At 49.3% G+C, this 23,228-nt stretch overlaps 3 protein-coding genes across 5 annotated transcripts in view; 2 read left to right on the forward strand and 1 right to left on the reverse strand.

Annotated features, from left to right (window-relative positions):
• LOC143143696 (uncharacterized) overlaps positions 1–13,057 on the forward strand; it is a 33,855-nt gene extending 20,798 nt beyond the window's left edge. For both annotated transcript variants that reach the window (XM_076305268.1, XM_076305269.1), the window contains exons 3-8: positions 1,025–1,167; positions 1,914–2,135; positions 9,025–9,722; positions 9,829–10,022; positions 10,089–10,260; positions 10,523–13,057. In XM_076305268.1, coding sequence (XP_076161383.1) covers positions 1,025–1,167; positions 1,914–2,135; positions 9,025–9,722; positions 9,829–10,022; positions 10,089–10,260; positions 10,523–12,200 — 3,107 coding nt within the window. In that variant the 3' untranslated portion in view covers positions 12,201–13,057. The remainder of the gene's footprint in view (positions 1–1,024; positions 1,168–1,913; positions 2,136–9,024; positions 9,723–9,828; positions 10,023–10,088; positions 10,261–10,522) is intronic.
• Positions 13,058–13,425: 368 nt separating this feature from the next.
• On the reverse strand, positions 13,426–20,872 carry LOC143143701 (uncharacterized). 2 transcript variants are annotated; one of them, XM_076305276.1, is made up of 3 exons: positions 20,440–20,872; positions 17,144–17,362; positions 13,426–16,459 (listed from the first exon to the last, which is right to left on the reverse strand). In XM_076305276.1, exons 1-3 carry the CDS (start codon positions 20,513–20,515, stop codon positions 16,278–16,280), a joined length of 477 nt encoding a protein of 158 aa, XP_076161391.1. In that variant the 5' UTR covers positions 20,516–20,872; the 3' UTR covers positions 13,426–16,277. The 2 variants fall into 2 exon arrangements, with proteins under 2 accessions (XP_076161391.1, XP_076161392.1); XM_076305277.1 differs by having other exon boundaries at positions 17,144–17,359; positions 20,440–20,871.
• LOC143143699 (uncharacterized) lies at positions 19,696–22,869 on the forward strand. Its single transcript, XM_076305274.1, has one exon. It carries the CDS (start codon positions 21,719–21,721, stop codon positions 22,862–22,864), a length of 1,146 nt encoding a protein of 381 aa, XP_076161389.1. The 5' UTR covers positions 19,696–21,718; the 3' UTR covers positions 22,865–22,869.
• Positions 22,870–23,228: the final 359 nt, after the last annotated feature.

Genomic DNA, 23,228 nt, shown 5'->3' on the forward strand with positions numbered 1-23,228 from the left:
GGTCCATACCGAAGGACGAGCTCGAGGGAAAACGTGTTTTACAATTAACAATTCTGATAAACCGTACCCGAGGAACGCGGAGGACCTCGCATCCGTACACGCGGAAAACGTCGAGCTACGATTGCCAATGCGAGATCCTTTTCGCGTACATTGTTCCGATACGATGTTCAATCAATAAAGCGAGAATACGCGCAAAACGGGAGGTCGATGGCGTATATACGAGAATAGAATAAACGATGCGATCAACGGTCGAAAGTGTTCCACGAACGATGTTCAAGTACAGCGAAAGGGCACGAAAAGCGCTCGATGCGATCGTGTTTTTTCCTCTTCCATGCGAAAAAATGGAGCGGATTGAACCATACGCTCGTTTCATAGGAGCTTATCGGTGTTTCGAGCGTACGTTCGATCCGTTGGAAGTTTTTTGAAGGTAAATTTTAACGTTTTCGCGCGTCGATTCCAAAACAAGAGTCACGGTGACGCGAAAATGTCACCCGTGGAGCTGCCGAAGGGAGAATCGAGTACGTTCTTCCACGGTGGAGATGTTTTCCGACTCGTCGAAGCACAGTTTGCGAGCAAGTTGCGGGTAACGTCCGACGCAACGAACGTGGAAACTTGAGAGCGTTCGCGTACGGAAACGTCGATCGGTGTTTATCGCGGCCGAGTAGAATAGGATCTATAAATCAACGAAAGCCGGTGAAAGAACACGATCGATGGACAGCCTTGATCCGCTTGAAAACAATTACCCAACCGAACGAACGCGTTCACCTGCGCCGGGAAAATTGCGACACTCGCGCCGAGCGAGTCTAGCCGCTCTTCTCGCGTACCGCTTTCGCAACCTCGACTCTTCTTCGCGATTTACGCAATCCGCGAACGCGTGGCGGCCTTTGATCGTTTTTTCTTTTTTCTCCTCTGCTCTCGTCTCGCGACGAGCGACCCGAACTCGTCCCGCTCGGAACGAGCGCGTCCATCGAAACGGTTCGACGACAACGACGACCGGTTTCACGATATTTCCTCCGAATTCCAGGAATCGTTCTGGCCAACGCAGTTTCGGCCGCCAAGCCCACCAGACCAAAATTCAAGATCGCGACAACCTCGACGACGACCACTTCCACCACCACCACCACCGAGGAGAGCCACGTCCGCGAGAACGAGAACGAGGATGCGGAGGTAAATCGACGAACTTTCCAACCACTCGTGGCGATCGTCGTTCCGAATCCTTGCGAGATCGCGTCCCGATCGAACCTCGTACCGACGAAAAAGAAACCGAGCGCGCGAACATCGAATTGGATTCTCCATCGATCGGACGTTTCTTCTCCTCGTTTCTTTCGCCTCGGTGTACGAAGTTCGCGTCGAGACCCGAAACGGATCCGTCGAGACGTCGCGCCGCACCGACGAGTTCACCGCGCAACGATCGCGGTACCATCATCGGGATTGCGTTATCTGCGTGTACCGGAATAGAAACAGGGAGATCGTTTATCATCCGTGATGCAAATCGCGGCAACGACGCCGCAGTCACGACACCGTCTATTTCTATTCTCTCCGGTTGCGTCTCCGCGCGCTCGTTAGACGCGCGAACGAACGGAGACAAAGAGGAACCGTGCGGTTCTATCGCGAGGAGGGATCGCTCGCGCGTCGTGTACCTTCTTATTAGAAGCTTTCCACGCTCGTCGAAACTTATCGCGATTTACCCCCGGCGATTCTACGATCGCGCGGTTCGACGTCGGGATCGATCGTCGGGATCGATCGTCGGGCAGCTCGCGCGCTACCGTCCCGACAGGTTCACCTTCGCGCGGAAACGACATCACCGTGACATCATCGAACGACAGCTCGTCGTTGACCGTTACCAAGAGCGAGTCGCCACCGTTCGACACGATCGACGCTCGCGAGGAATGCATCTACCGATTTTCTTTCAGCCGAACGCGACGACGCTCGCCACCGAGGCGAACGGGACCAACGGGCACGTACTCACGGGGATTCCCCAGATCGACTACATCTGGGACCCGAATCTGCCCCGCGAATTGAACGGTTACAATCTCAGCGAGTACCCGTTCTACAACAGCATACCGGAGGACATCGACTTCAAATGCGACGGATTGCACGACGGCTTCTACGCGAGCGTGCCGCACAAATGTCAGGTGAGACGACGAGTCGCGATTAGCGCGACGCGAAATAACTCTCGGTGTTATTAGCGATGGAAAAAATAACGACGAGTACGGAGCCTTGTACACGGCCGCTAACTTCGCGTTGGCGCGAGACGTTCGACGTTTTCCTCGGCTAGCGAGTCGTTTCACGATCTTTTCGTCGATTTCGAGGAAACTAGCCGAGCGAGCCTCGTTTCTTTTTTTTTTCGACTCGCGAGTTCGAGGTTCGTTCGCGAGGACCCACGTCGAACGAAATAAAAATTCCCCCGTTTCGACTTGTGCGTTCGAGGCGAGGTACGTTTGCGAGGACCCACGTCGAACGTAAGAAAAATTTCCACGTTTCGACTCACCCGTTCGAGGCGAGGTTCGTTTCGCGAGGACCCACGTCAAACGTAAGAAAAATTCCCGCGTTTCGACTCGCGCGTTCGAGGCGAGGTTTATTCGCGAGGACCCACGTCGAAGGTAAGAAAAATTCCCGCGAACGATCGCGAACCACGGACCCGTTGTCCGCGCGGGAAAGCACCCGTTGCCTCTGGGCTGTACGCGTTTCGCCCGGCGATCGACGCCGGACCTTTTTAGACTCGATCTAATAAGGTCCAGTTTCTCGCGGTAAATCGGTCTATATCGCCGCATTCTCGAGGAATCTCTGCACGGCCCGTATAAATCCCTGCCCACTCTCGCGCATTTGCGTAACAAATGCGAGATACCCCGTGCCGTTTCAACGTCCAGCCGGAGGAAAAAGTGTCACGGTGTACAGGGTGTTCCCAAACGAGGACACCAGAAACCGAGTGTTCCCGAGCGATGGAACAATCGGTCGAAATTACCGCGGACGTGGCATCCGCTAACGACACCCCGGTACCCACTTGCTGGAAATTACGACCGATATGGACGTTGATGGAACCGTGAAGCTCGCCGTGCATCCGAGAGGAGCGAGCGTAAAAATATGAACGGACAAAAAACGCAAACCTCGCGCCGCGACTCCGGTGAAGAGTCTATTGCGACAGAACAGCTTACCGAAGGTGAGTTGCAAAATTACGCGCGCATCTTCGTACCTATCCAAAGTCGAAACTTCGATCGCGTCGTTTGAAGAAAACGGAACCAGTCGTCGGTGTATCGTGGGATCTTTGGATTTTACGAAATTCGAATTTCAGAAACGCCGGAGGAAGATCAATGATAAACGATTCTATACCGAATAAATTATTCCGCAGCGAAGGCTTCGTAAAAAAGACGTTTCGACTCCAATGTTCCAAACGCTTGATATTTTTCAAGCTGATCGATCATAGGGTAAACTGTACACAGAACGTGTACAAAAATTGCTCCTGTTCCGTGGAATAGGTTGATAAAATTTTGTCGTTCGGTAAGAAATTGAGCTATTAAATTCGTCGTTTTATTTCTCTAAAGACGGTAGTACCCGTTTGACGAACATGTGTAAACTTTCGCGTAGATCTGTCGACTCGTTCGTATAGTTACAGTTGTTCAAAGTATGTCGTAGTATTTCTTTACAATGGAAAAAAACGAGAAAACTTATCGAACGACCCAGTACATCGCGTAACGAGAAACCAGGTGTAAAACTCGATGGAAACTCGGCGAAGTATTTAAAAACTCGTAAAAAAATTGAAATCTGGTCCGTGGATTCGCGATCCAGGCCGACGGCCGCGCGCTGAGAAACGGCCTGTATATCCTGGAAACCCGTTCGCCGTATCGCGTGCATCAAGAAACTCGGGACCGATCGCGACCACCGCGAGAGTAAAAGTGTGTATCGCGAGCGCACCGGTGAAAAGGAAAGTCAGTGTCATCCGAACGAACACAGGAGAAAGATTTTTCCGACGAGGCGTGTCCTCCGAACAACGAACGACGATCCGTGATCGCGCGTCTTTCCCACCGATGACCGAGCCGGACCACCGGATCGTCCAGGCCGATTTCTACGATCCCACGCGAAAGCACGGAAAAACCGTGGAACGAAAGCGAGTCCTCGAGCGAGATACGCGATGCAAAAAAATTCAACGATCCGCGGCGATCGTTTCACCGTGACTTGGTTCGCGGATAAACGCAGATTTCCCGTTTCGATCTTCGCTCCGCCTCTACAGGGTGTTCCTAAACGTTCTCCGCCGGATCTCGAGAGCGACTGTAGCTAACTATAACGACTGTAGTTAACTATAGCGATTGTAGTACACTGTAGCGTGGCACTAAGAGAGAGAGAGAGAGAGTGTAGTGTGCGCAATTCGACGTTTCTCGATTTACGGGACACTCTTTCGACATTTCCGGATTTAAAAGACGTTGAGGAATCTTTTCGGGAATCTTTTCGCTCGTGAGTCTTCTTCTAAGAACGCTCTGTACATCCACGAACGACGTTAACGAAGTTGGTAAACAAGATACCGAGAGTCTCGCCTCGGTTCGAAGAGGTCGTGGAAAACACGAGGACGAGGAGACCGTCGTCGCGGCTCGATACACTTCCCGGCCCTGACCGTTCCGAGATTCGCGCGCCTCGATCTCTGTATTGTGAAAGCGATTGCAAAGTACCCCTTTCTGACGTTTCTTATCGATCGTTTTGCCCGGGCTACCGAGCGAACGGGCCATTGTCATGCAAATGTTCGCGGATTCCGCTTCCCCCGAACGGTGGCCCGCGTGCGCGGGCGGACGCGGGCGGACGCGCGGCAAACCGGATACGAGGCAGGAAAAAACACGCAAAAATTGCCCGCGTAGACGTTCTCGAATCCCGGTGAACCTCGAGTCCCTCGATCCGACGAGAGTTCCACTCGGACGAATTCGTAATCGCCAGAACCGAACCGTTTCGCCGAGCTGCACCGACGAACAACGCCGCCACCGCGCAGCGCTCGACGTAGCGCCTGACATTTAACCGAGCAGAAGTTGGCCAACCCTACCGATCCATCCACGCGAAATCCTCGAACCGACTCAACGGACGCTTGAAAACGACGATTCCGAGTTCCAATCAACGTACAGCGACGGAATCGTTTCTTACCCCATTATCCCGCAACGACGTAATTCAACTCGTACACGCTGTTGCAACGAACGAGCTTCTTGTCTCGCGTTCGTACGATCGGCTAATCGAGGGCCGCTGTATCTATTTTTACGTACGATCGATATTTTACGCGCAATCGAACACAAATTTCTAACGAAAAGTTCCGTGCACCGGCGAGAAGAACTCGTCGAAGCGTCGAGTGTTCTTATCGCCTCTCGTCGTCTGTTTCGATCCAGTTACCGAAGCACCGCGAAAACCGACGAGGTCGCGAAAAATCGACGATCGATCGACCAACGAAGGGAAGAAACGAATCGTTCCGTTCGGGAGAGACACGATCGCCGACCGAGTCGGAGAAACGAAACCGAACGTCGGACGAACGAGGACGTGCTCTGAATGATTCTAGACGATTCCTTCGGATAATCCGCCGCGGCGATACGTGGCGGACAATCGCGGATACCCTTACCGAGCCGAGTTGCTCGTACACGGTACGCTCGTGTGGCTCCGAGCAATTACTCACGCGCGATCCTAGCCTCGGTGTGAAAGCTACGGTAGCGGCTGTCTTCGCTGAAAAGTGTGCCAGCACTGTCGTCGAAACTGCCCCGTTCTTCCCCACCCCCTTGGAAAATCGAGGAGAAGCTTCCGTTTAGAATTCGGAAACGTCTTTCGTTCGAAAAAATTGCGGAACTCGCCGATCCGCTCGCTTAGCTCGACATTGCGCGCTCGCGAACTCTTTTCGTGTTTTCGCGCCGACACGAATGCGATTCGCTACGATCTTCGCCTTTGACGTCTGTATAGACGACGATTGCCGCCACTTTACGTATAAATAGAAGACGCGCGTTTACTCGAGCAGCGAGTGGACACATCCGGAACCTTTTCACTTTGCAATGGCGTTGAAGACTGTACGGATGGGACCAAACGGCGATGAAATGTAACGAAAAAATAGGATTTGGTGTTTCGAAGTGTGTATCGATGTTCTACGTTTGCCCAGAGTATCCTAAGAATCGATCTCGTGTTTCGTTTTTACGTAACTTGCGAACAGAATAAAAGAATTCTGATTTCGGTACGCGTGTTATCGAACGATAGGTGTAGTTTGGAAGTTAAACTCGGGAAAGCGATATCCGCTAGATGGCGCCTCTGTCCACGAATTCCGAACTTTTCGAAGCGCATTTTACGCGACTTTTTCGAAGATTTCTAAAGGAATTGCGTCGAACGGACGAATAGCTACAATTGAATTACTTAAATTCGTACATCTTTGTAGAAGTGTGCAGTAACTTGTGAAATGCACTTCGTGAGTAGATCGTACACCCGAAAACAAATACAAAAATGTCTGCGCGAACGTACGTTTTCTACAGTCGTGAACTTTCGGAGCAAACTCTCCGTAAACCGTAGCGAGCAAGAAGTCGTTCTGTTTACAAATAATACGTCCTACGATCGTTTGACCAGTGAGAGGATAATCGGATCAAGGACAAGACGTCCGCGAGCTCGCTTGGAAATACGAGGTGGTCGTTTCGAACATCCGTAAATGTGATCGTGCAACGCGAAATTCGTTCCATCTGGTAAACGAGAACAAACGGAACAGCATCTCGGATATTAGACGGAGCGTGGAACGCTTACACGCGAGAGCCACTTTAACGGTCGATCGATGACGGGAATATAATTAACAATGTTCTCGAGTTACAGCTATTTTTATCCATCGGTTGCTCACCTTCGCAGGAAGTGCTCGAAATGGCCACCTTCGACCCGAATACGAACTGGCGAACGTCGCGTTACGATGTTTCCCCACCATTTTCGATACTCCTTTTTTTTTCTTTCTCGATGCTCGACGGATCATCCTCGTTAAGTAGCCGTAGTGGTTGGACGTGGCACCGATAAAGCGGTCGACCTCGCAAAGGTCTCCGCACCGTGTCCGATATTCTCGACCGCTGCTACTCTTCGGATACCGTTGGTATAATCTTCTTCGACGCGATCCAGGATCCTCGCTCTTCGAAACCAACGGTTACGACACCGATGGGTTTACCGTCGCTCGACGCTCGTTTTCTAAACGAACCTACATCCGAGAACCGTGCGCGTAATACAGGAATGTTTTCTCGATCGGAGGTCTGGGTTGGGTTAGTTCTATAGGGACGACTCGGTGACTCTTAAACATCGTACTCCGAGGTTCGATCGGTTTCGAGTTATCGTCGCTTCGACGCGCGAAAACTCACGGAAACGGAAACGAAAAACCGGACCGAGTTGGAGAATATTCGATCGAGGCCGAGAGACATCGAGCGTTCCACGGAAATAATTCAACACCGTCGGTGGTGTACTCGTTCCACTTGGAATTAAGAATTACCGAGCTGCAAAAATGGCTATAACTTGTGTACAAAGTCAAATAAGGCGCACGTTTGTACGAAGATTTGTCCGATCGTTTCTGTGTCACCGATAGACCGCTGACGTGGCCTCCACGTGTCACGGTGATTCCTTATATCGAATTATCCGGAAAATTCGTCACGATTTTCAACGGAACGCCGCAAGCGAGATTGTTGCGCATGTGACTCCATTCGACGATGCAAGATAGTTCCGTTCAATGATTTTTCGGTTCGCGTTCCCGTTCTCGAAGTCCCGTTTTGTTTCACTTTGCTCTCATTGGAGAGAACCATTACGAACGCGCGGTTGATTATCGACGGAAAGTTACGTCGCAATTTCTTCGACGAAATAAGAAGCCACGGGCGTTACTTCGATTTATTATTTCGCTCCCGGTTTTACTCCATGTCTAAAAGCCAGTTTTACCGTCTACATTCTACGCCGTTCCTACTATTTTAGTGAAATAGTTGTGGTACAATTGAGGTTATTTGTGCAACGTGCTTGTCGAGTAACCCCGGTCAGAAGCAATGAAGAAATACCGGTCGACCGCGGCTTTCTTCTCCCGTTACAAATTTTTCCGACGCGAAACGCGAGACTGGAGCGAAGCGATATTCGGAAATTTTTGTCCGCGATAAAAATTATAAAGCGAGGAGAAACAAGAACGAAACGAAGACAAGAGTCCGATCGTCCATGAAATTTCCAACGAGTGGAACGAAAGCGGAGGAAAGAAAACGCAAGAAGCATTTATTTCCTCCGTAGCGATATTGGTAAAGTATCGTAAAGTATAAAAAAGAATTTGTTCCTCTATTTGAAAACCAGAGAGGGAAGAACCGAACGCGATTGCTCGATAGGTAGAGGAATCCCGGTCAAAGTCCAGTCTTCACTTTTTCCAATACGGCTTTCGAAGTGTTAGCTTTGTACGCGCATTTCTTATTTTTTCGCGAAGAAAGAGACACACCTTGCTCTCCATTGAGCAAAATTGAAGAAAGATTTGAACACGCGCGAGAAGAAAGATCGAAGAAACGATCCTTGCCATCAGATTTTCTAGCGTACGTTCTTTCCGTCGAAAGAAATTTTATTATCGATGAACAAAATGCGTATTCCGCGAAGAAAAATATCACGATACCTTCGTTCCTTGCGCACCGAAAAGCAAAAACCATTTGCGAAATCCACTGTCCACCGCAAATCTTATCTCTGCGATAATTACGAAGCATCCGGTGCTGAAAACGCCCTGTTATTATCTTTCCTCGCGCTTTCGAACGAGCGAACGTCGCTTGAAGTTAAAGATCGTTCGACGAAATCTACTCTTTCGAAGCGTCTCTGTTACGATCGAACGTAACGACGCACGAGTCGTTGCCGTAGGAGCGACGGTAATTGCGTTAGAATCCTATTACGTCGTTGAACCCGAGACGACTGTCTTTGCGAGATACGATCGAAATAAATGTTGAGAGTCGCGTAGGGACACGGAAGCGAAGTCGATCGCTTCGTTGACTCTGCGCGACTCTTTACCATTTTTAACACCGGATACGGTCCGTGTAACCGTCTCGTTTCTTCTTAAAGGTGTACCATCATTGCCTGTTCGGCACGAGGTACGACTTCCTCTGCGCGAACTTCACGGCGTTCGATCAAAAGACCTTCATCTGTCACTTCGTCTCCGAAGTGGACTGCGCCAACTCGAAGAAGTACTGGCACAGGAACGACGCCCTCTACAAAGCGGCGACGACCTCGACGACGTCCACCTCGACGACGACGACGACGACGACGCCCGCCCCGTTGGCAGCCGCCGCCGGACGATCGAGGGACCGAGATCCACCGAGGAGAAGGAGACCGTTCAGAAGACGACCGGCCTACGATTACTACGACGAGGAGTATTACGACGACGATTACAGTCGTCCGCGGGGCTACAGCAGGGACGATTACGATTACGACGACAGGAAGTACAGGAGGGACAGGGATCGCGATTTCAGAGATCGGGATCGGGATTTCCGGGACAGAGACTCGCCGAGGACCAGGGACGGGGTCGCCAGGGACGACAGGGATCGCGACACGAGCGCCAGGGACAGATATCCGAGCAGAAACAACAGGAGGGATCCGGCAAGGACGAGGGATCCGCCGGAAGAGGACGCGAGGTCCAGACCGAGAGATCCCGATCAAGGATCGAGATCCGCCTCCAGAGAGGTCGACGAAGCGGAACTGGACGATCGACGTGGCGATTCCAGGGTCAGAGACACGGACGATCGTCGGTACTCCGACAAAAGGTCTCGAGTATAACTATCGCTAGTGTTCGCGATCGCATCGTTTCGTGTAGGATAGAAAATCACGATGCTTCGGTAACGAGTGATCTCACGAGGTGTTTCTCCGCAGATACAGGGACGAGTACGACGACAAGGAGTCCGTGTCCACGGTCACGGTACCGAGCAACGACGGTCTCGTGAAACCCGCTGCGCCCATTGCCTCGGTCTACTCGAGACCCAGAGCACCTCCGAAGATACGGAGACCGGTACCGCTCTCCGAACAGGACAAATACGCTTACAAAGCCACGGCCGTTCAATCGACGGGTAACTATGCCGCGTTGTGATACTCGAACGATTCGTAAGACGGTGACGATCGATCGTTTATCGCAGAGGAGCCACGAAGGAGACCCACCGACACCGCCGAGGACGATTACTACGAGGACGAGCTGGAGGACTTTCGACCGATCCGTAGACCCCTGAGAAGAAGACCGTCCTACAGGGACCGAGATTTCTACGACACCAGGGACCGGGACAGAGACAGGGACAGGGATCGACCCTTCAGGTAGGGTGACGTACGTACACAACACCGATACAATTATATTCGTCTGTCGTAACCGATTAATCAGAACACATCGGCGCGATATCGCGACGACCGATATCGTTCCTCGCACGTAACAAACACAGTAACAAACATTGGTCTCTAATTCTCGTGCAACTTTTCACACGATCGCATCACATGGTACGGTACTCCGCAGTAAGAGACTACCGTGACACAGAAACCTGAACAACGTGGGTCCGATCGTTGACGGAATTGTTCGTTTCAGACCCCGTTATCGGGACGAGGAGGACGACCCGCGACCTAGGAAACACTCCGATCGCTCGAGAGATCGTTACTACGAACGAGACAGGGATCGAGGCGCCGAACGAGGACGGGACAGATCCCTCGACCGTGGAAAAGATCGAAACGCGGACAGATCGTTGGACCGTGATCGCGGACGATCCCAAGACACCGAGAAACAGGAGAGACCGTACTCGACGAGACCCGTAGACAGGGAAAGAGACGCGGAACGTTCCAGAACGGGTTCCAGATCGAAGGATCTGCAAGAGGTCACCGATTTGCCACCGAGGAGATCGAACGGTTACGAAAGAACGACCACCGCAGCGACGACCACCACCACCACCTGTATGCCCGAGCAACCGGTTCACAAAACGGAACCGGAAGCGAAGGAACCCGCGAACGAACGACCCGAGAGACCGACTCACACCGAGAGACCGCCCAGACCGATTCAAAGTCCACCGACGAGAACACCGATCGACGACGGAGACTCGCATCGAGTCAATACCCAGTCCGATTACCAAGAAAGGGATCAGGAAGAGAGACGCGAACAGGGACAGTACCAGACCGCCTCCCTGGAGGAGTACTCGCAAGACTACTACGACGAACCGGAGGATCCACCGGCTCCACCGCCGCGAACCACCGTTCGCATCGTGAAACGACCGTTCCTACCCTCAAGGGGTGGAAATCCAAACCCGAGGGGTTTGTCGTCCGTCGGCTCGAAGGCTACCACCCCCAGAAGAGAAGAGGACAGACCACCGACCGAGAGGACCGCGGTTCAGGAGAGACCGAAGAACTACTACCTACACGAAACCACCCAAGAGACTCCCACGGAAGCTCGTCAGGAGACCAAGGCCCAACACGAGGAGAAAGAAATCTACGACGCGTACAAAACCGTTCAGGCCGAGAGCCAACGCGAGCACAGACCGGAGGAATACGACACCTCCATAGCCAGACCGTCGATTCGACGGCCACCCGATCGTCAACGAGACGACGACTCGCGGAAGTCTATGGAGGATGCCTACGTCGCTAGATCCAAGCAAGGGCAACAGGAGAATCGGGAGGATTTCGAGGAAGAATTGGCCAAGTGGCCCTCCGAGGACTACTCGAACGAGAGTAACCAGCAGACCTCGAGTTCCTCGCTTCGCAACAAGGCCAGACTGACCGTCAGCGAGAGTCCGAACGTTTACGCGTCCACGTTCAAAACGGACGAGAATCAAGAGCATCCGACCGGGCCGGGAAGCTTGAGGGTGAAACAGAGAATCAACGAGGTTACGCATCGATTGCAAGATATCCCGGAGAGCGAGTACGACGTCACGCTGAACGATGCCCTGACGCCCACGTTGAACCAAGAACCCAATCTACCCAGCGGATTCGTTCTGCCGCTTCACAGACAAATCGGGCGGGACGCGGTCCTCCAATCGTCCGAAAACGCTTACAAGGTCTCGAGACCGGTCAATCAGCAACAGCAGCAGCAGCAGCAGCAGCAGCAACAACAGCAACAGCAGCAACAACAGAAACCGTTCGTGCCCAGCCCTCAATTTCTACCCACAGCCAACAACGATCGGCTGAGGACCGTGTACTACAGACCCTCCGAGCCGATTCAATTGAGCGGGACCCAGTACAGACAACAGAGAGGACCGTGGCAAGATTACACCGGTTATTGATAGCGATTCCAACGCGCGAGATGTATTCGGAAATTCAAAAAGCATCGGGATTTCACGGGAGTCGGTCGAATTTCGGAAAACCTTAAAACGACGAACGGGGGGAAATTCGCGTCACGGTGACCCCAGGTGAAACGAAACGATATCGGGCCCACGGCGTATCGGTTATCCGGGGATCACCGTATTCGGGGGACCGGTGGTCGCTTCCGATTTCCTTTCGGAATTATCGACGACCTCGTACGCGTCGATTTTTCGATCTCCTTCGCGCAGGACGAACGGATATCGCTTCGCGTATTTTCCTTGAAAGTAAAACGCAAACACTTAAATGATCGAACAACCGTGATCGTAACGTCGACGAATCATCGAGCGTAGCAACAAGGTCGAAGAGAATCGTTCAAAAGCAACGATAAACGTCAAACGCGTTCCATACTTATCGATCTGGAGAAACCGAACAACGACGAAATTGTATCCGCGTTGAATCTCCTCTTCCCGATGGCGGCGTCGCCACGAAATCTTCGTCGTACCGTCCGGATACGTTTCGATGAGCCGAAATTCACGTTCAATTGGAAAAATTGTCGAAAACTCGCGTCTCTAGGTGTAAATCGTCCCGCGATCGTTTCTACTTTCGGCCAGGCTTGTAAATACGCACGCGATTGCGCACGCATTCTACCGTGTTTCTTTTCGAAGTAAATTATTAACGTCAACCGCGAGATGCGAGCACACGGTTGAAGCTCTTTCGTCGTCTCGATTTTTTTCTCGCGATATTAGTAGCGACTAAGTCTCCTCGAGTATACATTTTGCATCGAATGTATTGTAAATTATATAAACTGTGACGTACGATATTAAATAGTGAAAAAATATACCCGATTTTATTTTTCGACCCGTGTGCTGTTTCATTCCGTTCTCCTGAAAAGTAAACACGATTAGGTATCGTAGCCAATTAGCTCGGTATTATTTATGTCTGATAAATAATAACGATTTCCCAGGTCTCACCACGTGGAGGTTGCTACAAACGGAGACCCATCAAAACGGACCAACCGCATCTTCCGTCGTGATCCGCGTTTCGTTCGAAACATTGTCGCGCAATTTTCTACAAACGAAACTGCACGAGAATGAATCGTTCGAAATTTCAAACTACGCTCGTCGTGCGAGACACTTTCAAACAACGACCGATCGAACTCAACGAGCGACGAGAACAGTGGCAAAGTTGTATCATAGGAAATAACTTCGATCGCCGGTAGACCATTTTTCACTTGTTATTTTGTTTATTTTCTCTTTCATATTTATCGATAATTATTTATTTACAAATTCTTCGTTGCGGTCAATTTCGACCTAGTTTTGGTGATCCGTTGCGTAGATACGCATCGAAATGGTAGAATTAAGTGAATCTCCGGAGAACGTAAGAACCGGATGCAAAGAGTGTACCTGTAAACGTTACGAAAGCGATGAATCTCGTTGTCGGGAAAACGGTACAGTTTCGTTCGGACGAAATTTCGTTTCTTGTGTACGGAGCTGGATCGCACAACGAATCGATCGATCGATCGATCGCGTAACGCGTTACGCGTACGCGCGTTCAAATAACCCGAATAACCCGTATTTACGTACGTTTTCGTATTCGAGCGACCATTAATCCTAACAGATTGTGCCATGAGTGCGATTTAGTCGATGACAAGCGTTCGGTCAAGGATAACGTAAACTTCGTCGCGGAGTAAAATTTGCAACTTAACGGGGCCACGCGCGCACGGAATTAATCGTTACTCGTAAACACGAATGCGAACGGCTCGGCGCTCGCTGAAATTCTAATTTTCTATTTCTCTTTGTCGATCGAGATCCGTTACGAATGCTTCCCGCGCGTACGTGGCCGTGACTAAAAAAAGAAAAACGACAACAACGATCGTGTTCGATCGAATCGTCGAGTTGCGTTGCAAATGGCAGTTCGGTGCGATAAACGCGCAACAACGAGCGAAACAATTATCGCCGTGTCTCGCGGCTCTATCGCAAAATGCGCGATCGAATCGTCAACGATGCGTAAAAGCAAAGAGCAACAACAACAATAATATTAATAATAATAATAATATTATAATAATAATAATAATAATAATAATAATAATAATAATAATAATAATTCGCTAGTACCGGTCGCACCGTTCAAATTTGTACTCGCGAACTATAAAAATATGAAATCTTGTCTCGCGATGTCGAGCGGTCTAACGAATCCCCCGATCGATCTCGAGCACCGACTATAATCTCTGTGGATAGCTTCTAGTGCGATTGTTCTGTACAAAAACGATATAGTATAAGAATAGGTTAGACGTATATAATGTATATATATGTATAAATCTCGCAAACGTACGTCTCGATGATCTTTCGCGAGCGAGAGGACTACCCCTTTCTCGGGAATATAAATATAGACGATGCGGCATTTTGTTTCTTTTTTGGAATCACGATTAATTAGATTACACGCTATAGGAAAGATAATTATTGGCTGGTAAGAATACACGCCCGCGGAATGGCGGAGAGTTATTTACAAATTTTGTTATATTACAAGAAACGATATCGAGCACGATGAGAGGACGTAACGTTCGTTTCGGTACGAGTGCGAACGGGCTTCGAAAACGTCTCGCGGTCGAAAAAGTGAACTCCGTTCGATCGATACGCGGTCAAATCGCCGGGCAATCGTCGGCTCGATGTTCGCGTACGGTTTTCGATCGGTTTCGTTGCGACGATATCGTTCGTGGGAATGTATTTGTACGTTTGCACGACTCGCGCGGAGAGATCGACGACTCCTGTTTCGAGGCTCGAATCGGTACGTTAAACCGTCCGTGCACCTGGAGATTATTTGCATTCCGGGATCATCGTTCTTTGGTAAAGTAACGTCGAACGTCGATGTATCCATCTCGAGAGTTATCCTCGAAAAGAGACAAGACGTTTCAAGAAAACGACGAAACTGTATCGATACGACGCGAGTGAATATTCCGGACGCGTTATCGATCCATCGGATGGTAGATATTACGCGTTCACGGCCGTTTAAAAGACTTGGAGAGCCACCACCGACGTGGAGAATATTAATCGCGTCGTGTGTACAAATATCATCGAGATATCGGAATTGCTATTCTTATTGCGAGCGTAGAACGATAACGCTTAATATAATTCTTCTAAAGTTCGAGTACGGTGAAAAAGTGACCCGGCGGGCACCGCTTTTATACAAGATATCGATAACGTGTAAAATTTACTGACCAGCTTCTTAATATCATCGTAAAAAATTATGCTTTCGGTGTGTTCTTAATAACTATCGAAAACGCGGTCAGCTTACCCAACATCCTTTACGACCATCGTGTATAAACATAGAATCAGCGGTCGTGTAAGTAGTAGCACCTTTATGCGATTCGACGACGCGACGGAAATTTAACGGTTCGTTTATGAAAAATAGATCGAATTACGAATATCGTTCGATATTGCATAATTCGGGAACGTCGCTGAACGGTCGATCGAAAATCTCTCGTTTCCGGGGATCACCGATACGGATAAAAACGAAGAAACGTTTACGAACTTCCGATTAACGGCACAAAAACACGTCTACTTACACTAGCACCCCTTTACATTTATTTAGCCTCTTGATTCGGTTCGACGATATTTTCCCTTGTATATACCTCGTGGCTGAACTCCCGCTTAACGCGTAGACAAAGTTACACAACGTTGTTCCCTAAGCGCGGGCAAGCTTCGAGTATACTTTCACGCGCGAGGAACGCTCCGGTGAAATCGAACGGTGAAAAATCGAACGGCGAGACGATCGGTCGATCGAAGGAAAACTCGCGGCCGACAGGGCCGTGACGATCGCTCGGCCGCGAACCGGTAACTAAATTTTTCTCGCGGTCGCTTCGTAACGCGACACGCGCGACGGTAACTCAAAGCTTGCCGCTTTTAATTCCGAATTGTGTAACCGAGCGTTTCTCTCTCTCTCTCTCTCTCTCTCTCTCTCTCTCTCTCTCTCTGACGGTTAAAATACGTCTCTTCGATGGGAAGAAACAACGAAGCGCACTTTGTACACAGTACATACGTCGCCTATCGCAAGACACGGCCTTACGCTATCGGTGGATCGTCATCGTCATCGTCGTCCCTCGTGACTAGGACATTGCCGTAACGATTCTGACGGAACTGTCGAAATCGTTGCAGCCATTTGTATCGTCTCGCGCCGAAGTACAGCAGGACACCAATTACTACGAGGAAGGTTGGGATTAACAAACCAGCTGCTACAGAACTACCTAAACAAAATTCACAGAGAATTTAGTCTCGAAAGCATCGCGACGTGCACAGCTGTGCGAAGCGATTCTTTCTACGATAACTCTGTCCTATCGACGTGCGATTAACAAGCCAATACGACCGCGTTCAACGAGCGCTTACGGAAGAATGATTCGATTGCTTCTCCGATCGTGAAAAATTACGCGCGAAATTTTTCTATACCGTTAGCCAAATGTTACGGCTCGTCTCTGAACCCCTCGGTGACGGGGTCTCTGGGCTCGTTCCCCGATCAAAGTTAACACTTTGCTTCGAACGTCTACCGAATTGTTCGAATTGTACAGGGTGAGCGAAAACCAGCGAACGGGGCGATCCCTCGTACGTAAACGAATCGAAAATTTTACCGAAACGATCCATTCTACGAATTGCCGAAACACGCATCGTTAATGCTCGCGCAACGACGCGATAAATTTTCTTTAGGGTCGATCGTGCGCCAGAATTCCGAGGTATCCGGAACCGATCGTACGATCGCGCGTCGTTGCTCCGACAGAGGCGAAATTTGACTCGACGTTTTCGATTTATTTCCGAACGAGGGATCGTCTATGCGCGCGATCGTACCATCCGCGTCCTCCTCACCCTATACGGTTCACAAGATTCCGTGCTCTCGTCCCCGAGGGGGTTCAAGGAACATCTTCTTCGTTCGTATATACCTCCTGAGTTGAGTTTAACGTCCGGTTGAACGGTAGTCGCGCTAACGTTCAAGTTGGTCGCGATCAGCGAGCAATGGCCGGCCACCAATTCGTAATTTCTCTGACACTCGCACCGTGGTTCCTCCTCGTTCGAATATTGGATGCATCTTTCGTTCGGGCCGCACTGCACGGTCGCCATGTGCGCGTCGCATCGTTTCGTCGAACTCGTCTCGTTTACTGCTGAAAAACGTCAAGTCTTTCACACCGGTCGCCGCTCGATCCATCTTACGCAAGGAAGCTCGCGCGCGTTCCGGTACTCGACGCTGAGAAACCGGCGTTACGGGATCGCGTAACGTTTCCAATTCGTCGACGAATTTTTCCTCCACGGTTCACGGTGCGCCCTCCGAACCGACGATTCCCCTCCCGCTCTGCGGTAAAGAAGTTAACGGTGATCGTTGAATCGGCGATCGACGAGCAACGCGCGTTGCGTCGTCGCGCGAGATAACGTTCGATCGGTCGACGAGTCGCGCATCAACGATCCCGCAAATTGAAACCGGGGGAACGAAAAAACCCTTCGTGGTTAATTCGTCCAAGCAAAGGTTAATAGATACGGATATCAGTGACGACGGTCGGCCGGTCGTAACGTCGCGCGATAACCGACAATCGTGTACGCGTTCGGCCCGGAAACGTACGCCAATTGGGTGTGCGGGGGTGGGGAGGGGAGAGGTGGGGAGAGATTAGAACGAAACGACGCGCGACAAGAAAAACACAACGTCTTATCGCGCGTTGCATTATCGTTGCGCGGTACTCCTCGCCGCGAATTCCGCGCTCGCGTTCGTCTCCGTTTGTTATCGGTCCCGTCAGCGCTCCTCCCCCCTCCCCCCACCAAGTACCTCGTTTCGCTCGAACAAAAGAACGAGAAACGTCGTCGGGCCGCGGTGCGGTATTTTTGCGACTCTATCGGCACCGTGCGAGCCGAGATTGGCTGAATCGGTTAATTGAGACGAATTCGTTTTATCAGCCAGAATACAGGGGTTAACTGCACCGAGTTTGAATCGAGCGAATTAAGGGAGTTACTTTTGATTTACGAGCGCGGTGTCGTATCAACTCGCGAGCAACCGTTACGCGCCCTACGATCTATCCGGGCGTTCTTACTCACGATCGAATAGAATTCGTTGACGCAACATCCTCGATCGAGATCAAATACCATCGTTCGATCGTCGTACCGTAATTGTGCCTTCTTTGCGATAACGTAGGTTTCTCGACGACTAGCGTTCCTTCTTTTTTTCTTTCTTTCTTTTCATGTTCAGTTTTCGCGCGTTTTCGAACCGAAAAGTCGGTCGAGAGAAACGTCGAGATATCGCGTTCGGTTACGCGCGATCGAACTACGAGCGGTCGATACGGGCCGATGAACTTTCGCGCGATAACGTCGCATTTTCGATAACGCGATCGAACAATGAGTCTTTTCATTCGCGCGGTGTGACGCTCGTTTGCGATTCCAGCCGAGAAAAGTTCTCGTATCGTTAACGAGAAAGAACCGATCGATTCGCGCATCGTCTGGCTCCAAATGGAACGGAAACTATTTTCAAGAAGAATCGGGATAGAATATTTATAGGCGAACTGCGCGTAACCGTAGCCCGCGTAACGAACGTTCCGCCGGATGAAGTTACAAGAACGAACGGAATCGTCGTGAGAAATTATCGTTCGTTGGAAACGTTGATCCACGAAGCGTTCGTCGTACCTCTCGAGAAATTAATTGCCCGCTTTTACGTTCGAACGCGTGGCATTTTTCAACTACGACGCGCGCGAGACCGTCGTTGATCGCGGTACGTACAATTAACGTCGTTGAATCGCTCGACGACAAAATTTACCACGGAGTTTACTATCGCGTTGACTCATTGCTTGCTTATTACGAGCAACGCGTGCAACGTCCTTGCCGGAAAGACGAGTAAATAAGCGAACCGAGACTACTCGCAAGGATAACTTCGCACGCTTTCTCGTTAGTCGGTAACGAGCGTTTCGTCAACGGTATATCGCAACGTCGTAACTTATTCGTGAATCATCGCGCGAAAGTTCGGGATTTACCAAAAAAAAAAATATAAAAAAGAACTACACGACGATCGAAAGAATCCGATCGCGAGGATTCGAAAGCAAACGGACTATCGTTTCTAACGAATCGCGACGATTCTAGGGCTCGACGGAAGTAAAAATTAACGCGTTTTTAAATTTCTATGACTCGTCGTACCGTGTCGTTAACGAGGAGAATTCTTTGCTCGAAATCGATGATAACGAATCGACTACGAACCGTCTTTTGTTCAACGAGTGGTTCTCATTCGATACGAAGAGCGTTAAATCGAATACGTTGAACTACCTAATCGATTATTGAAATTTATGCCGACACGAATCGACGCGAGCGATCCGATAAACGATCTTCGAATAAACTTCCGACCGATTTCGTTCTTTATACTTTCTATCCAAAGGTACGCTGTAAAATTCGTAAAATTCGTCCCCATCGGGAACAATATCAATATTGTTATCAATATCGTAGAAATACTTGTCCGTAACGAAGATGAAACAATGACCCGTCGTTGGAACAATTACGAAATCGGGAGTTGGAAATTGTTCGATCGAGAGCGCACGCAACCCGCGTGTTTGCTAAACTTTATGTTTCGCGTTTGAAAATTTTCCCGTACGAAGCGAAGACGGAAGGATAAAGCATGGAGCGTTATCGGGAATTCCCAGACGCGAGACTGCACCGGGAAATACGCGTTAATTGCTCCGTTTCGAGAAACGAGGAAGTAAACGCGTCTGAATAAACACGCTCGAACGAAAATCATCGCGCGTTAACGAGCACCCGTAACGTATCGGTAATTAATCTTCGATGTTGCCTCGGAGGCATTCTGCGCGGTAGCCGATAGCCGTCGAAAAAAGAAGAGAAAAAAAGAAAAAAAAAAAAAAGTCGAACGCGAACGGTACGCACGAATGTGTAACTTGTAACGTATCAACGACGCAGTACGGAGAAACACAACACCGGAGGGGACTCAATTTCTGGACCAAAAGAAGATCGAGAGGAGAGGAGACACGCAGTGGAGTCGGTCGGAGCGAGAGAATACGAGGGAGAACGAGGAAAGGATGGGAAGGGACGAGGATAGAGCGGCGAGGGGAACGGAGGAGGAGGAGAGAAAAAGCGGAAGAAGACTATTGTGGCCTTAGCAGGGGTGACCCCAAATGGTTCGGTTGAACGAAGCAATTTTGAGAGATTCAATTTACTGCCAAACGGCGCTGAGAATCGTTTCCACGTAATACCGAGTGCTTACCTGCGTAACTGAATGGCGCTAGAAAAAGTATCGCCACGATGAGATAGCGGAAAACATCGACTCGAACGTTTTGCATTTTCCTTTTTTCGTTCCTTCCTTCCTTCCTGCCTGCCTTCTCTGTGCTACCGTTGGATCACGGTTCACGATCACATAATAAAGGAATTGGGCGGTTGTTCGGCGGACGGTTGCTCTCACGGTCGGTGGTGGGTTTGTGCCGCTCGAAAAAACGTAACGTTGAACGCGACAACAGACGTGCACACACGTCTCTCATCAATAGCGTATCCGTGTCGATAACGTGCGATCGATTCGCGAGGAGAATCAACAGGCGCGCGTGAGCCGACTCATCGCCGATCGGCCGGCCGTCACCACTTTTGACAGATAAATGCTAAGCCGCACCGCGGAACGCGTTCAATCATCTGTTATTAAACGACCATTTGCTATTATCGAAGCCAATTGGCAGTCGACGTATCGCTGGACGCGTCTCGATATTTCGAGATATCTCGAAACACAACGGTTGCGGATACGCGCGTGCGCCGATAACGGGCGCGACGCTCGAAATTCTAACCGTAACACGCGTACACGGTGCCGTCTCCGTTTCCTCTCGATACTCGTCGTGTTCGCGAAATTGCGAAAATTCCTAACTCGGATCGTTCAAATTGTTCCTTGGATTCTATTTTTCGTTGACGAAGCGAACCGAATTCTTCTTCGACTTGGACAATTTCGCGTAAAATCTACGAAACGATCGGATCGCGTTCATCGCGAATCGTTAATTTATTTACGCGTTTCGAGTAACGGGCACGGAAGGAAAAATATTGTCGTAAACGTTTCGGAGCCGTTACGAACTTGTAGAGAACTGTTTTATTTCTGGACCATGTATCCGTGCCGGTAGTTTGTTTTTCATCTGCTAGATAACGCTGCCGTCTGTCTGGCGGAAATCGATTGCTATACAGGGTATTTTTAAAAAGTAGAACCCCCACTCGGTCAAGTAACTTTTCGCCAAAAGTACACGGACTCGTCGAACTTGCGTATCGACACCCTGCGAAACGCGTTCTACGAGCTTTAACGCATCGATCGCGTACTTCGAAATTAAATTATTTTCATTTTATAAATAGAAAATTCGCAAATAAACGCGTACGTGCAGGTGTGCGTATTACGGGTCTTTGAAACGTAGTTGCGATGACAGCGGCACGTGTCATGGCGAGTAGTGTTGTCATAAACGAAAGTCGCGTACCGTAAGTCGTTCGTATAAAAACCCAGCTTATCAATTACAATAATCGAAATGAGGGAAGAAACGGTGTTGAGTTTGAAGTGGCACAGTTTTCCATCGCATTTAGCGGTTTCCCTCGATACGTGCTACGAGAAGCAACAGTTTGTAGATCTATCTTTAGTGTGCAAGGATGGGACGATTTTAAAATGTCACAAAATGGTATTGGCCAATTCGAGCTCCTTCTTTCGGCGTCTACTCGTCGCTAACGATCATCCTCATCCCATGATTATCCTTCACGACATCGAGGCGGATGACCTGAAGACTATCGTCAACTTTATGTACTGCGGTGAGATACAAGTGGTCCAAAGTGAGGTTAGACGATTGTTAAAACTCGCCGAAATTTTGGAAGTCACAGGTCTGAGACACATACAGACTTCGGTTTTGGTCGGGGAATCCAACAATTCGTCTGCCGAGACGTCTAGAAAAACAGCCACGGTATCTCATTTGAAAATCGAAGAACCAAAAAATTTGCCTGCCAAAACTGTAGTTGACCACGAATCCAATACCAGACCGCAAAACAAGACGGCCTGTCCAACTACGAGGTTTATTTCGTCTACTCATCCTCACAAAGGGGGAACCAAGCTTCCGCAAGAAACTATTAAGAAAAACGACGATGGTAATATTAATGTATTGAATCAACGACTGGAAACTGGTAGATCAGGAATCAGTATTGTAGACATTAACGATATGCCGAGCACCAGTAGGGGGATTCCAAACCCACCTCCTCAAAAAAGGAAAGAACCTTCCGATCCTGTTATAAGTTGGCCCCGCATTCTCTCGGCTATATCGAAGGATAAGCCTTTGCCTTTGAAAAAATTGTGTATTATGGACGAAGTCGAAATTACAGCCACGAAACCTCCCATAATTATTCAAGACAGTCGACAAAACGAACCATTGGATAGAAGGAAACAAACTTTCAATTTGGAAAGCAACGAGACTATGAAATGTGCTGTGTACATAAAAGACGAAATAGACATAACGACTGAAATGGAAGAAGACGAAGACATGGATCCCCTTGAAGTCGAAGAAGTTGAGAACGAGTGTCCGGAAAATATTGTAGGTTCTTCCCAAAGATTTTCTTATACGAACGTCGATCAAACGTCCTTTAAGACAGGGACGCTTCCAGAATTTCCACCGAGAAAGGGATCCAACGGCTAACAAAGATAAAATAACGTTTTGAAAACTGAAACGATTACTACCTGTTACATTAAAAATAATACTTAAGACCGAATAAAACTGTTTTTGTGATTATAAATCTTTCTTTAACTAAAAAATAACTTTCCAAAAATGTAAACATGTACACTTAACCATTATTCATTACCTTATTTGTTACTTTGTTACATGTCCTTATTCATTTTGCAATAAACCAGTTCAACCTAAATATTTCATAGTACTTATCCCAATCGACGAATAGATCTCTATTGTATTAGGAATACTTCATAGTATTAGGAATACTTCACTACACGCATAATTTATAACACTGTACGACGTGTTCCTATGGAAACGTGTTTAAATAGTCTCG

Source organism: Ptiloglossa arizonensis, chromosome 2, assembly GCF_051014685.1.
Source record: "Ptiloglossa arizonensis isolate GNS036 chromosome 2, iyPtiAriz1_principal, whole genome shotgun sequence".
Classification (NCBI taxonomy): Eukaryota; Metazoa; Arthropoda; class Insecta; order Hymenoptera; family Colletidae; genus Ptiloglossa; species Ptiloglossa arizonensis.

What these genes read in the sequence shown, in the direction of transcription:
- LOC143143701 (XM_076305276.1), bottom strand. Translation starts at nt 20,515, where the DNA reads ATGCAAAACGTTCGAGTCGATGTTTTCCGCTATCTCATCGTGGCGATA. An exon ending in AGCGCCATTCAGTTACGCAG is followed by an intron (nt 17,363 to 20,439) that starts GTAAGCACTCGG and finishes GACGTTTTTCAG; the next exon opens with CAGTAAACGAGACGAGTTCG. An exon ending in CGTTAAACTCAACTCAGGAG is followed by an intron (nt 16,460 to 17,143) that starts GTATATACGAAC and finishes AATTTTGTTTAG; the next exon opens with GTAGTTCTGTAGCAGCTGGT.
- LOC143143699 (XM_076305274.1), top strand. Translation starts at nt 21,719, where the DNA reads ATGAGGGAAGAAACGGTGTTGAGTTTGAAGTGGCACAGTTTTCCATCG.